This window comes from Vicugna pacos, chromosome 13, assembly GCF_048564905.1.
Source record: "Vicugna pacos chromosome 13, VicPac4, whole genome shotgun sequence".
Taxonomy (NCBI): domain Eukaryota; kingdom Metazoa; phylum Chordata; class Mammalia; order Artiodactyla; family Camelidae; genus Vicugna; species Vicugna pacos.
Window position 1 is genome coordinate 53,835,108 of NC_132999.1, and position 13,389 is coordinate 53,848,496.

General features: G+C 55.2%; 1 protein-coding gene across 5 annotated transcripts in view; it reads left to right on the top strand.

Annotated features, from left to right (window-relative positions):
* The window catches only part of PLA2G2C (phospholipase A2 group IIC), a 30,745-nt gene extending 17,356 nt beyond the window's left edge, over positions 1–13,389 (top strand). For 4 of the 5 annotated variants that reach the window (XM_072975230.1, XM_015237975.3, XM_072975232.1 and 1 more), the window contains exons 3-5: positions 124–268; positions 1,930–2,033; positions 10,875–11,262. In XM_072975230.1, the coding sequence (XP_072831331.1) occupies positions 124–268; positions 1,930–2,033; positions 10,875–11,044 (419 nt within the window). In that variant the 3' untranslated portion in view covers positions 11,045–11,262. Of the gene's footprint in view, positions 1–123; positions 269–1,929; positions 2,034–10,874; positions 11,263–13,349 lie in introns of those variants that run through there. The other variant, XR_012079450.1, reaches the window with a different exon arrangement.

Consider the following 13,389-nt stretch of genomic DNA (forward strand, 5'->3'; position numbering starts at 1 on the left):
TATGCCCGGGCACCGCGTTTAGGGGGTCTCCTCATATCCGAATGCCAGGTGCTCTGGTTAGGGGACGCGAAGGCAGCATCCTTCTTACCACATCTCTCTTCTTCCTTGTTTTCTCGTTGGCAGTGATGGCCCCCACCCACAGCAGCTTCTGGCAGTTTCAAAGGATGGTCAAACGCATCACCGGGCGAAGTGCCTTCTTCTCCTATTACGGATATGGCTGCTACTGTGGGCTTGGGGGCAAAGGGACCCCCGTGGATGACACTGACAGGTGAGTGCTGCGACCCCGAGAACTCCCATCTTTCGATTTGCATTGAAAAGAGAGCAGGTATTGGGACTTGCATTGCAAGGAACCAAAACCAGTTCAGGTGAGCCTGAGCGTAAAAATAAAATTGAATGGGAGTGGGAGGGCGGTCTGGAGCAAGCCATGGCCAGGGCTGCGCAGAGCCTCAGAGGCTGCACGTGGTTCATGGCTCTGCTGTCACCCCCTTGAAATGCCTCATAATGCTTGAACAAGAGGCCCCGCATTTTCATGTTGCACCAGGCTTTGCAGATTAGGTGGTCAGCCCTGCCCAGAGCTCAGAAACATTTTTCATTCCTCAGTCCTCATGGTAAATGCGGTCTTCTCTCCCGGCCCCCAGTTTTAGAATTACAGGAGCAGTAAGACTGAGCCGCTCTCTCCCAGTCCTAATTCCATTTTCCAGGAGAGAGATTCCGAGTGGCCCAGTTTGGAGAAGATGTCCATCTGGGTGTGGACACATGGCACAAACTTGGCTGCCAGACCTACTTCCAAGGATGGGGGTGGGGCAGTGTGAGTTCCCAGAAAAGGTGGAGGTTGGTGTAATCCGGGGAGAGAATGGGGAGGGAGGAAACAGGATGGTTTGTGTGTCTTTTCATCTGAAGAAATAAGAAGCAAAATGTCCCAGCAGGGCCTGAGTATCACCCCTGGAGCTGGATTCCTCTGGGTTGGACTCTTGAGACCACAGACTGCTCCAGCTGGAAGGACCCTAGGGCCCCGGAGGGGACAGACACGGACGAAATGCCCGTCACATCCCGAGCACTGGGATTGGTGGTTTGCATGCAGGGCACCAATTCAGTCCACCCAGTGCATGGCCGAGGCCGTGCCACCCTCCCATTCTACAAGTGATGACAGTGAGGACCCACTAGACAAAGTGACAGAGCCCAGACACGCAGCCCCCGAGCGCAGGGTCAGGGTTTGAACCAGAATTTGCAAGTTTCAAAGTCCAGGCCCTTTGACACTCTGTGCCTCCCCTTCCCAGTCCTAAGGCTGATGAGAATTTCAACACTATTAGCCAAAAATAAAGACGGCAGAGAGCCCAAGTGCGGCTGGGGATGGGGAGGCTGCCAGGGTATCGGCCAATAGCGGCTCCTTTCCATGTCTTAGCATCCAGCCCCGGACACGGTTGAGAATACGGCCGAGGCTGTCCCGCAGCTGTTTCCTCTCCTCCTCAAGAGGGTTCTCCCTCTTCCCCCGCCCAACTCTGAGCATCAAGAGAGCAAAGACTAAAGAAGTTTGTGTGATGTGCTGACCCGGCTCCTAGAGCCTCTCCCAGGGCTGGGCACAGAGTGGGTGCTCAGTCAAAAGTCATTAAATGAATGAATGAGTCATGGGGACCTAGATTCGAGGCTCGACCCCATGACTTTCCAGCCATGTGATTCTGGGCCATTCACTTCTGAATCTTGTTTCCTCCCTGGGAAAATGGGGACAGCGATGGCACATCGCAGGGTTCCTGTGAGGGGCTCATGCAGCAGCTGGAGGCAGAGAAAGGGCTTTCTCTCTGCTGTTTAATATCATTAGGGATTTACCTCCTGGGCTTCCGCACCTCCTCCCCCAGGGTGAGTCCTTCCCAGCTGGGTCCCCAGGGCCACCCGCAGGGACAGCCCCTCACCTCCGTCCCGTCTGGCCCCCAGGTGCTGCCTGGCCCACGACTGCTGCTACGAGAAGCTGAAGCGGCTGGGCTGCCAGCCGGTGCTGAACAGCTACCAGTTCCGTGTCGCCAATGGGACCGTGCTCTGTGAGTCGCCTTCTGTCGGGGGTGTCTTTGAACCTGGGCCTTCTTTAAGGTCTGCCTCTTCGTGGACCCAGAGAACTTTGGGGAAATGGGATTTTTCCAAGGGCTTTGGGAAGGGAAGCAGCAATTCTGAGGATCAGTGCTTCCCAAGAGTGTCCTGGCTCGGTCTCTCCCTGGGGGTCCCCGCTCACAGCTGTGCGGTGCCACCGCCCGGAGCGCGGTCGCGGGGCACGATGCGCAGCGTAGACAGGCGTGGACTCGGCACAGAGCTGCCGACTCGGGACTGCACTGAATCTCGCAGCTTCACTTGGCAGCTGTTGCTGCTGCGAACGCTCTTCCTGATGTCTGTCGTGCGTTAACAAGGCGGCTCGGCTCTCCTTCAGTTGCGCAAATATTTGTGAAGGGTGATTGCGTGCCAGGCACTGGGATGGGTGCCGTGGGGGACACCAAAGTAAATAGGAGGGGATGGGGAAGGGAACCCACGTGTCATCGAGACCATTCAAGGAGAAGGGCAAAGGACAAGGGTGGGCAAGTGCTAAGAGGCCAGCACATGGGGAGGGGCCCCATACCCCACAGCGTTTCCTGGGGCTGCTGGGGTCTGGGTGTGTCAGGCAAGTTCCATCTAACGAGCAAGCAGGCGCCGGGCCCATCCTTCTTGTGGCTGCTCAGCTCAGCGGTGGTTTGCATGCCCCGTGGAGCGTGTGACTTGCCTTCTGCTGGGCCTTGTGGGGCTGGTATGAACCACCGTTCCCTCACTGTGTATTTATTCACAGCTGTCAGTGTGTCTTGGAGACCACCTGTCTCCTCCCGAGGTCAGGGGACCATCTCCCTTCAGCCATCCCAGTGCCCCCTACCCAGGGCTCCGGCTCTGGACACAGAGAGTCAGGGCGGAGCCATCTCCCTGGTCCCAGTGGTGAGACCTGAAATGTGGTGGGCCAGCAGCTTGGAGCCCTGTGAGTGGGAGGCTAGCTTCTCAGCACCCCCAGGCACACTGCCGATGGGGAGGAAACTCCGTTTTCCCCGTGTGAGCTGGAGGAGACTTCTGTGCTGGAGCTCTCTGGCCATGACCACCCTCAGGCCTAAAGCAAGGTGTCTCTTCTGTGAGGACCCCAAGGCCATGTCCAGGAGATGGGAAGGGAGTGGGACCTGGTGGAGGGGCAGGGGGTACGAGACCAGAGGTGATTGTCGCCAAAGCACTGTTTGCTTCAGCACTCGATGCCCGCCAGAGGCCAGGGACCGAGTTTCTGACCGCTTCCTCCCACCCCTCTTGGCCCCACGTGGTGGGGGCCAGGGGCAGGCCTGGCTGTTGGTTGGTGAGGGAGGGGCACACAGAAGAGATGCCCCCGACTCTCCTCAGCCTGGTTCATAGTCTCGCTTTCACATGGTTTTTTCTCACCTCTTTTCATCTTGTCTTGGCAAGTGTTACCTTTAAATGGTGGAAAAACCATCACTTTTAGAGAAAATATACTCCAAGCACTCTCTCCTCTGATCCCCCAGAAAGCGCAGGGACCAAGGAAAGAGGGAAGCTGTGCTCTAGGAGGGAAGTGGAATTTCGGTAGCTGCACAGGACCTCGCCACCCTGCGATCCCAGGCCCAGAATAAGCCTCCGCCCCTGCTCCTGTGGGCTGGCCACCCTCACGGGGCCTGGCTGGGCGCTCTGCACCAGGAGTAGCTCCTTAATCAGTCCTCTTCACCCTCCCAGGTCGGGGCCAGAGCCACAGCCCAGGACCCCAGGGGACGGAGGGGTTGGAGGAAAGTGAGCTGCGGGCAGAGGCTGGATGGAACCCCAGGAGGTGGTGATACAGGAAAAATGTGGGGCGAGAGGAAGGCCGTGTCCCAGGCTTTGGTTGAGTCCCTGGCATGTGCCCCACCAAGTGTGGGCCCTTGGTTTCATGCAGGAAAGAATTCAAGAGAGAGCCACAGTTGAGTAAAAGTAGACTTATTCAGGGAGATGCACACTGCACAGAGTGCAGGCTGTCTCACTCAGCAGGGAGGGCGGCCACGGGCGTGGGGGGTGTTAGTTTTTATGGGCTCGGTACCTTCATACGCTAACAAGTGGGTGGATTATTCCAACTACTTTGGGAAAGGGCGGGGATTCCCGGGAGCTGGGCCACCCTCCGCTTTTTGACCTCTTGCGGTCAGCCTCAGACCTGTCGTGGCACCTGCAGGAGCGCCATTTACCACGTTACTGTATCACAGTGAGCATATACTGAAACTCAAGGTCCACTCGAAGTCAAATCTCCCATCATTCTGGGCCTCAAGGTCTGTTGGCGGTGGAATTTTCCATTTTCCACCGTCTTGGTGTTAACTGCTGTGTCATTTCTTGAATGTGCCCTGCCCTCTTCTTTCCTGTCTCCAGTGGTGCAGGATGAGGTCTCTGCTTGGCACAGCATGCTGGGGTGGGGGGAGGTGCGGGCAGGGGCTGAGAGCTGGACCGGAAAGCTCGTGGCCTGGGCTGTGCTTTCTGCAGGTGCTCCCCTTGCCAAGCAGCAGTGGCCAGTTGTTCCTGAAGCTTGACCGGGGCTCCCGGAGTCCGGCTTAGGGGTCAGCAGGGAGGGATGCTTCCCCACCCCGACCAGGACGTCAGCATCCCCCCCCTCAGCTGACCCAGCCAGTGAGCACCAGGCCAGCCTCGTGCTTCCCACACCCACTTTACCAAGCCCCGGCCTCCAGGAACAGGGCTGGGAGCTGGGTGGTCCGGCTTCTAATCCGGAGTCTGATACATGCTGAGACTCCAAGCGAGCCCCACACACATCCGTTCACGTGCTCAGGATCAACTGAGCACCCGCTGGGTGTCCATCCCGGTCCAGTGCTGTGCCAGGAGCCAGACATACAGAGCAAGGCAGCCCCAAGCCCTGCTGTCTTGGCGCTCCCCAGAGCTGAGCGTGCCCTCGAAGACCATCCAGATCCACCCCTCACTGCAGTGATGAGGAGACTGAGGCCCAGAGAGGGGAAGGATTTGACCCAAGTAAAAGGTGAGGTTAAAGCGCCTGCGTCTTGAGCCTTTCCAGTGCTCTGGAACTGCTGGCCTGAGTCTTCTTGGCCTCAGTTTCTTCATCCGTAAAATAGGCGCACTAACAACAGCTGTGGCTCATGAGCGTCTGTGACAGATGCTTTACACTCGGCGCCTTGAATCCATGGTAAACCTCGGAGGTGGGCATTATTCTCCCCTCATCCAGGAGGACCCTGAGGCTCAGAGAGGTTAAGTCAGATGGCCGAGGTCACACAGCCAGAGAAAGAAGAGCTGGGATTCAAATCCTAGTTAACTGACCCCAGCGGATGCTCCTGCCTCATGCTACCCTCCCCAGTGCCACAGGGCTGTCGGGAGGGTGATGGGGATGCTCTTGACCAGAGAGCTCACACAAATGCCAGCCTCATTATCTCCAGCACACTTGTCAGAATGTTCTGCCCTGGCCCAGGGGACAGGAAAAAAAATGCTGAAAGAGCTGGTCTGACTGTAACGCCCCAGATCTTTCTGTTCTAGCTCTATGCACCCTGCTAAGGGGCCCAGAGAGAGCACACGCTTTGGAGTCAGGCAGCCTTGACCTTTTCTCGCTGGGTAATTACGCAACCACCCTGGGCCTTAGTCTCCTCATCTGCAGAATGGAGACACTAATTGGAACTTCGTAAGGCTGCTGCAAGGACTGACCAAGGTAACCCAGCTCAGAGGTCTGACCCGTAACAGGTGCTTAGTTAACGCCCTTCCTTTAGAAGTTAAGGTTTCTCTTTTCATCTCAGGGTTCTTTTCCCCTTTACTTTGCGGAAAAGCACCGGGGTTTTCTTTGTTACTCTTGAGAGATTTCTTTGAAGCATCTCTGCGCTTGAATCTCCTCAACCTGATGTCATTAACCCCTTAAAGGATAAAAGCTCTTCCCTCACCCCCCAGTTATACTGCAGTTCAAAGAGCTGCCCTGCAAGAGTTAACCGTCTCCCCAGCCTCTGAGTTCTCAAATCCTGCACCGGAGCCTGGTCCCAGGTTGCCTAGCAACCAGCGGCTGCTCCAGGATGCAGTTGGTGTGAGCAGGGAAGGGAAAGGAGAAAAACAACTTGGTCTGTCCCTGTCTCTAAATGTCACTGGGAGATCCACGCAGAGAAAGGCCTGGAACCCAAGCCCTGGGGCCAGTTTACCAAGTGGTGAAGGCCGCCCTCAGGCAACCGGGGAGGTTGTTACCCCTCTTTTGAATGGGCTTACATAAGTGCTTGGCATTGGCAAGGGGCTTTAAGATTTGCCTGTGGTGACGCCCCCTCCACCCACACATGCATGCATATATAGTTCGGGGAGGAGCCCAGCAGCCGTGGGCGGCAGAGCCCAGGTTCCAGCCAAAGGTACCACTATCACCTCCATCTCTGAGCCTGTGACTTCTCCCTCTGCCAAAGTGGGAGGGTGAACAGGGTAACCGCTGACATTTATCGTTGGCAAAGATTTTTCTCCTTTGCAACTGAGTTGACTGACACATCACCCTTTTCCTCTCCCGGCATTTGTCTCTACCTGACATTGCCTCATTTACTTACTTGCTTACTTAGGCATCAACCTGATGTGAGTTCTGGGAGACTGGGGAGCACCGGTTGGTAGTGGTGGGGCTCATTCTCATAAAGCCACAGAGAAGGATGCCCAGAGCTATGCAGTGTGGGGTCCTCGTTCAGATCTACACCCCTGCTTCTTAGCTAAAGACCAGGCTAGGAACTCAGTACCTGTTTGTTTGATGAGCGAATGGAGGAGAAACCTCATGAAATAGTGAATGCAAGTATCTGCACCCTCACTGGAAAGCTGAAGAAAGAGCCTCAGAGAAGGGTACTTGCCTGAGATGCTAAAGCAGGCAGGGGGCAGATCTGGACCGAGAACCTGACTGCCTGTTTCCTGGGGTGGGGCTCCGTTCCCTGCCTCACAGGCTATGTGAACTCCAGCCAGGGAGGCAGCGGCAAACAGTGATAGGGAGTTTATAACATGTTTGAGGTTGAAGATCTGAAACGAAAAGACAGACTCCCTGCCCAGAAGGCGCTTGTGTTCAGGGAAGGAGACGGATCATAAAATATTCAGAAATAAAGAGACACTCAGGTAGTAACAAGTGCTGTGAAGCCTCTAAAATAAGGCAGTAAGCTAAGGGATGACGATGGCCGCGGTGGGGAAGGATGGCTACTTCAGGCGGCCGAGCAAGACCTCTCTAAGGAGGTGGCACTGAGCCGGTGTGGTAGGAGCCGCGGAGACGGGAGGGAGGGCATGTGAGGATGGGCGTCGCGCCGGGAATGAGTCCCATGGGGCCTGGCGGATGGGGTAAGGAGCTCGCCTTCTCCTTTAGCTGCAAGGGGAAGAGGTAAAACAGGAAGTGACCTGCTCTAAGTTTACTTTAGGAAGATCACTCCAGCCCCAGTACAGAGAAGTTGGGGAGCAAGGGAATAAAGGGGGGTACCATTCAGTTGCCCTGGGGAGAAGCTACCCTCTCGTGGCTCAGTGGCTGGGAAGAAGCGTCGTGCGCTGACTGTGTTTGGCAGGTAACTGACAGGACCTGCTGATGGATGAGTTGTGGGACTTGAGGCAAAGGGAAGCCAAGTCTGACGTACTTGGTCTGAGCAGCCATGGATAATGGGGTCACCCATGAGCTCGTGCAGATGGGAGAGAGCAGACTCTGAAGACACAGCAAGAGCCTGGCATGAGCCGTGATGAGGCTGAGATGCAATCAGACACCCAAGGGGGAGTCAGGTGGACACGAGCAGATTGGTGTCTAAAGTTCAAAGGAGGCGTCTGGGTTGGGGTGAGGACTGAAGTGCCGTTAGTGTTCACATGGTATTTATTTATTTATAAATATTTTGCTTTTTATATTTTATTTATTATTGTATATTTTATTATTTTATTTTGGCAGGGGTGGGAGAGCTAATTACATTTATTTATTTTTAGAGGAGATACTGGGGACTGAACCCAGGACCTCATGCATGCTAAGCACGCACTCTCCCACTTGCGCTACATATACCCTCCCCCGTCAGATGGTATTTAGAGCCCTGAGCTTTGAAACGTGAGCACTGGAGGAGAGGGTTGAGAGACCAGGATGGAGACCAGGCAGGCAGTCTGGGTTAGCCTGGGCAGGGACGTAGACTTTCTCGCGTTGTCTCATGGAAGTATATTTCATGGAATGAGGAAGAAAATCCTGAAGCTGGCAGTTCCCTTCTTCATGCCTCAGTTTCCCCACAAGCAAATTGGAAGATGCAGGATCTGGCTTTAGGGTCCTACATCTTGGCCTAGGGCTGAGTCCTTATAGTTTGCAAAGATTTTTCTCCTTTACAGCTGAGTTCACTGGGTTGGCTTGGTCCATTTCTTGGCCTAGGTCTGCCTCTTCTTCCAGCCCAGGACAGGCCTGATCCTACCACGGCTGTGGGGGGTCCACAGTGATGGACCACAACTCCAGATCGGTCCCAAATGCCTGGGGACTGGGCAAAGCCTTTAGATGCAGGACTAGATGTCAGGAGAGAATTGTACCCCACAAAAGGAAAAGGTCCTTTCTGCTTTGGAAAGGACCAGAAGACAGAGCGAGAAAGGGAGAGGGACATGTGAGAAAAGAAGAAGGGGGTTTGGGGAACTAAGATGGACGAGAGAAGAGATGGAAAAGAAGAGGAACAGGAGACAGAGGGATAAACAGGAAGAGAGAAGGATGAGAAAGAGGAAAGGTGAGAAGAGTCTCACGTCTGGTTTCCACACGATGAGTGACTGCACGAGGTGCCAGGCCCTTTGGGAGGGAAGTGAGGTTGGATGGGGTGAAGCCCTGTGTCCAAGAAGCCCTTGGCCCCACCAAGACCACCAGCCACATGACCTGGTGGCCCCACAGAGGTGGCCATCCAGGGAGGGGAGCAGAGGGCGTGCTGGGCACAGCAGAGGTGAGAGATCTGGACATGGATGGGGATGGGGCTCTCAGGGAGTCCCTGGGGGAGCTGGTGCCTGAAGGATGTTGCCAGATGGACGGAGAAGGGGAAGTGGGAGGGCAGAGGTGGCCCAGGCACCAGGAACAGCGGGAGCGGCCGGAACCAGACCCTGGCGCATCTCCTGAGGGTGAGTACAGCTGAGGCGTACGGTGGGTGTCAACCCGTCATGAGAAATCCAGTCTCCAGCGAGATGTGGGAGGACAGCTTCCTGCAGGAGCTGTGGACATCAGAGGCAGAAAAAGGCGAACAAGCAGAGTACAGTCAGCGCTGGGTCCAGCTCAGAAGGGCCATTCTTTTTCCCACCTGTGAAGCTGAGCGTGCATCATCCTCATAAAACCAGCGTTCATAGGGCACGCGTACTGGGCACGTCCAGGCCACTCCGTCTGTGACAACAGCAAAAATCATCCCAAGGATCTTGCGAAGTAGACACCATTATTCATTTTGGACACTGTTGGGTTTTTATCACCATTTTATAACTGATACTGAAGCGAACTTGCCCAAGGTCAACACACCAGAATCTTAGACATCCCCTACACACACACACACACACACACACACAGACACACACACACACACACACACACACACACCACTACAGCTCCGACTACTAAGTGAAAGATCACCCTCTAGTGGTCACTTGGCCACAGGGCAGACACTCGACCCCAAAGGCCCATTGAGGCTTCATACATTTAGTCAGTGACATTTGAGCACCTACTATGTGCCAGCATGTGCTCTGCATGCTGGAGATACTGGGACAGACGAGACAGACAAAGCTCCAACCTCAAAGAGCTTACACTTTGTCCATGAGAGACAGGCATAAGCAAGTAAACAAAGAAATGAAGTAAGAGATGTGAAAAGTACAGTGAATCATCAGACAGGGGTGTGAGGGAGAGTGGCTGGGGAGAGCTTTAGGAGGAGTGGTCAGGGAGAGCCTCTCTGAAAAGGGGAAATTTGATCAAGACCCAAAGGGTGGATGGATCCCATCATTTCATGATCCTGGAGAGAAGTGTTTCAGACAATGTGAACAGCAAGTGCAAAGGCCCTGGGGCAAGACTGAATAAGACATGTGACAGAGAGAGGCCGGCATTCCTGGAGCAGAGTGAAGGTGAGAGAGTGGAGGACCGTGGGGATGGAAAGGCTGGCAGGGGCCCCATCATGACCAGCCTGCTTTGGAACCTGGGCAAGGATTTGGGATGTCTTTCCTAAATGGAAGGGAACCACTACAGGGCTTTCAGTAGGAGAGTGAACCTAATTCAAGTGACACTTAAAGAAGATCCCTATTTGTTTCCTTCCATTAGGGAGGAAAATCTGGTGATGACATGGATTGGGTTTATGGCCAAAAGGTAGAAGAGGGTGGGGTATGAAATACTTTGAACATAGAGACATCAATGGAGCTTTGGGTGGACAGGCTGTGGTAGAGAAACGAGGGGAAGAATCGAGATTAGCTGTTAGTTTTCTGGCTTGAGTGGGAGGTGGTACCATTTCCTGAGCCAAGAGTGGGGGTGGAGGACCTCTTGGCAGGTGAGAGGGGCACTTACATCAAGAGCTTCCTTTGGGGCATCTTACACTGGAGATGCCTGTGATGCCCACGTGAGACGTCAGGTAAGCTGTTGGAAATAGAAGATGTGTTCTGAGAAAATTGGCCCCGTGCCCTTGGCCTGTGTGCTGCCCAGGTGTGCTAGATCAGGGCCCCTCCGTGCAGCACACACCTGCCCCTTCTCTTGTTTCCTTCCAGGTGCCTCTTCACACCAGTACTCCTGGCACGTCCAGGTGTGGTATGGGAAGGGCTTAGGGATGAAGGAAAAGGTCTCCTGGTTCCTTTCTTTTCTGTTTGCTATCCTTGACCCCTTGCAGTGAGCTCCCAGTTCTTCCCGACCTTGGAACCAAAAACTGGGGGTGGCCAGAAGCTCCTGGTGACCCTCTGTCTCTCTGCAGGTGAATGTGCCCTTGGTCCTGGTGTCTGCTGCCTCTGTGGGCTGAGGGCCTGCGAGTGTGACAAGCAATCTGCATACTGCTTCCGAGAGAGCCTGCCCACCTACGAGAAAAACTTCAAGCAATTCTTCTCCAGTCGGCCCCGCTGCGGCCGCCGCAAACTCCAGTGCTAGCGAGGCCATGCGGTCCCTGCTGGGCTCCAGCATCTGCCCCAGTACCACCCTTCTGGGGAGCCTTCTCACTGTCCCCAGCAGGCTCCTGTTCTCACAGCTGACCCTTCGGCATCTGGCCTGGGCTGGAGGTCAACAGTGGGCAAGACAAAATCCTGACCTTCTAAGGTGGGAGATAGACCATAAATATACACATAAATAAATGATATATTCCAATGGCAGTAAGCTCTAGGAAGCAATAAAACAAGGTGACAGGGGAGGGAGATGTCCCCATCCCCCATCTCAGGAAGTTTCCAGGGAGGGAGAGGCCCCAGGATCCGCCTTAAATGCTCCGTCCATCCCCACCCCGAAATCAAGACGTGGGGTGGACTTGGGAACCAGGCCTGCAACCCAGAACCAGCTTGAGGGCTGCCATCTTGGTCTGAGCCACCCTCACCTCGTTTCTGGGCTACCACTTGCCCTTCATCGTTCTCTCTGCTTCCACCCTCGGCCTCTGCAATCCCTCGTCCACACAGCAGCCGGTCAGCAGGGTGCCTGGTGTCTGACTGTGTCACTCCTCTATCACACCCTCCACCGGCTCCCCATTTCCCTCTGAGTAGGAGCCCTGAAGCCACGCATGATCGTCCCCTCCCAACCTCACCTCCTGGACTCTCCTTCCCGACCCTGGCCTCCATGCCATGTACTGAACACACTAGGGACACGCCCTCCTGAGGATCCTGCCCCGGAGGTTCCCTCTGCCTGGAAGGTGCTTCCCACATGCCTCACTCCCTGCCTCCTTCAGGTGCTTGCTGGAATCTCAGCTTCCTAATAAAGCCTGTGCCGACCACCCCCTTTGATACTGCACACCCTCCCCGACCTCTCCCCTCCCCTTTGTCCAGTTCTCTTCTCCGTTACCGATGCAGTGTGCACTCCCTGGTACGCACTGTTCATTGTCTGCCTCCCCCCGTGGAAGATGCACTCCTGAAGGCAAGGATCTGTGTCCTTTTCCCTCGCTGATGTATATGTCGAATGACATGAGGTCAGGGCAGGATGTGCAATGTGGAAGGACTGCATTAGCTCAGCGTGGGGAGCATGGAACGTGGGGGTGGATTTTAAAGCAAGCTGAAGTGATGTGGAGAGCAGGGCTAGGTCAAGGAGAGCCTGTGGCCACTCTTGAGAAATCTGGGAACTTGACCTTGGGAACAGTGGGCGTCCCAGGGTTCTGAGCCACCCATCGCTTTCCACCTGTAAGGATTTGGCCAGCTCAGTGTCCTCATGGGCAACATGGACAGCTGAGACCAGGGCACTAACATGGTGACTAACATGGGGAGGGTGGCATGGCAATCATGGGGACACAGTAGTGTTATTCCCTTCCCACTTGGCACTGTTGTTGGAGCGAGCGCCCTGGCTCAAAGGGGACAGGCTGCGGGGAGATGTATTTTTACGACAGCTCTCTGTCTGCAGATTTTCCTCCGTCACATCTCTTGCCATCTGGTTGAAGCTATCAGACAGCCAGGGAGGTGGAGCGGTGGGCATGCCTTCCACCAGGGGCGGGCTTTGGGCTCAGTGCCCCACAGGGGAGAGGCTGTCACTGCTTTGAGGAGACTGCATGCATGGCAGGCAGAGTCGCTGTCCCCCAGCCCGTCTCCCGGGTGCCTGCGAGGCTGTGAAAGGCTCAGGGATGAGCAGATGTGGGGAATGCAGCTAAGAAGGCGTGGGCAAGCCTGGAGCGGGGCCACCGGCTGGGGTGTGGCAGGCAGCGAGGGGACTGGGTTTCTGTGTCAGTGGACTACAGGGGTTACTCGTGTCTCCTGGGATAGGCCAGGCGTCACTGAGCGCATCAGGAAGCAGAATCACATCCAATGGGAGAACAGAGAGAGCTGGAGGAGGGGCGTGGCCCCGGCCCTAGGTCCTGAGTGGGGAGAAGGGGAATCCAGATGTGTACCCCAAGCTTTGGTTGTTGGGATGGGAAGCCTCCAGGTACTGAGGCTTCCCTCGTCCTGGCACAGGGCTACCTTTATGCAGAGTAACCTGCCCATCTTTAGGCAGATGCTCTTAAACCCCCAATTTACTGAGGCTCCAGGCCACACAGCTAACACACACGGCAGAGCAGGGACTTGAGCCCAGGCTGACTCTCCTCACCCTGAGATTTCCTGTCCAGAAGGAATACAGGGCTGGAGAGTCTTGGGGGAGGCGGTAAGTGAGGAGGCTGCTCCTGGAAGTTAAACACATGCCTTGGAGGGAGGCCTAGGTTCCGATTCTGGCTAAGCCACTAAATCATTGTGTGGCTCCGTTCATTCGTTCATTCATTCATTAACCCTGTATACAGATATCCAATGTGCTGAGACTGGGCACTGGGGCTTCAGTGG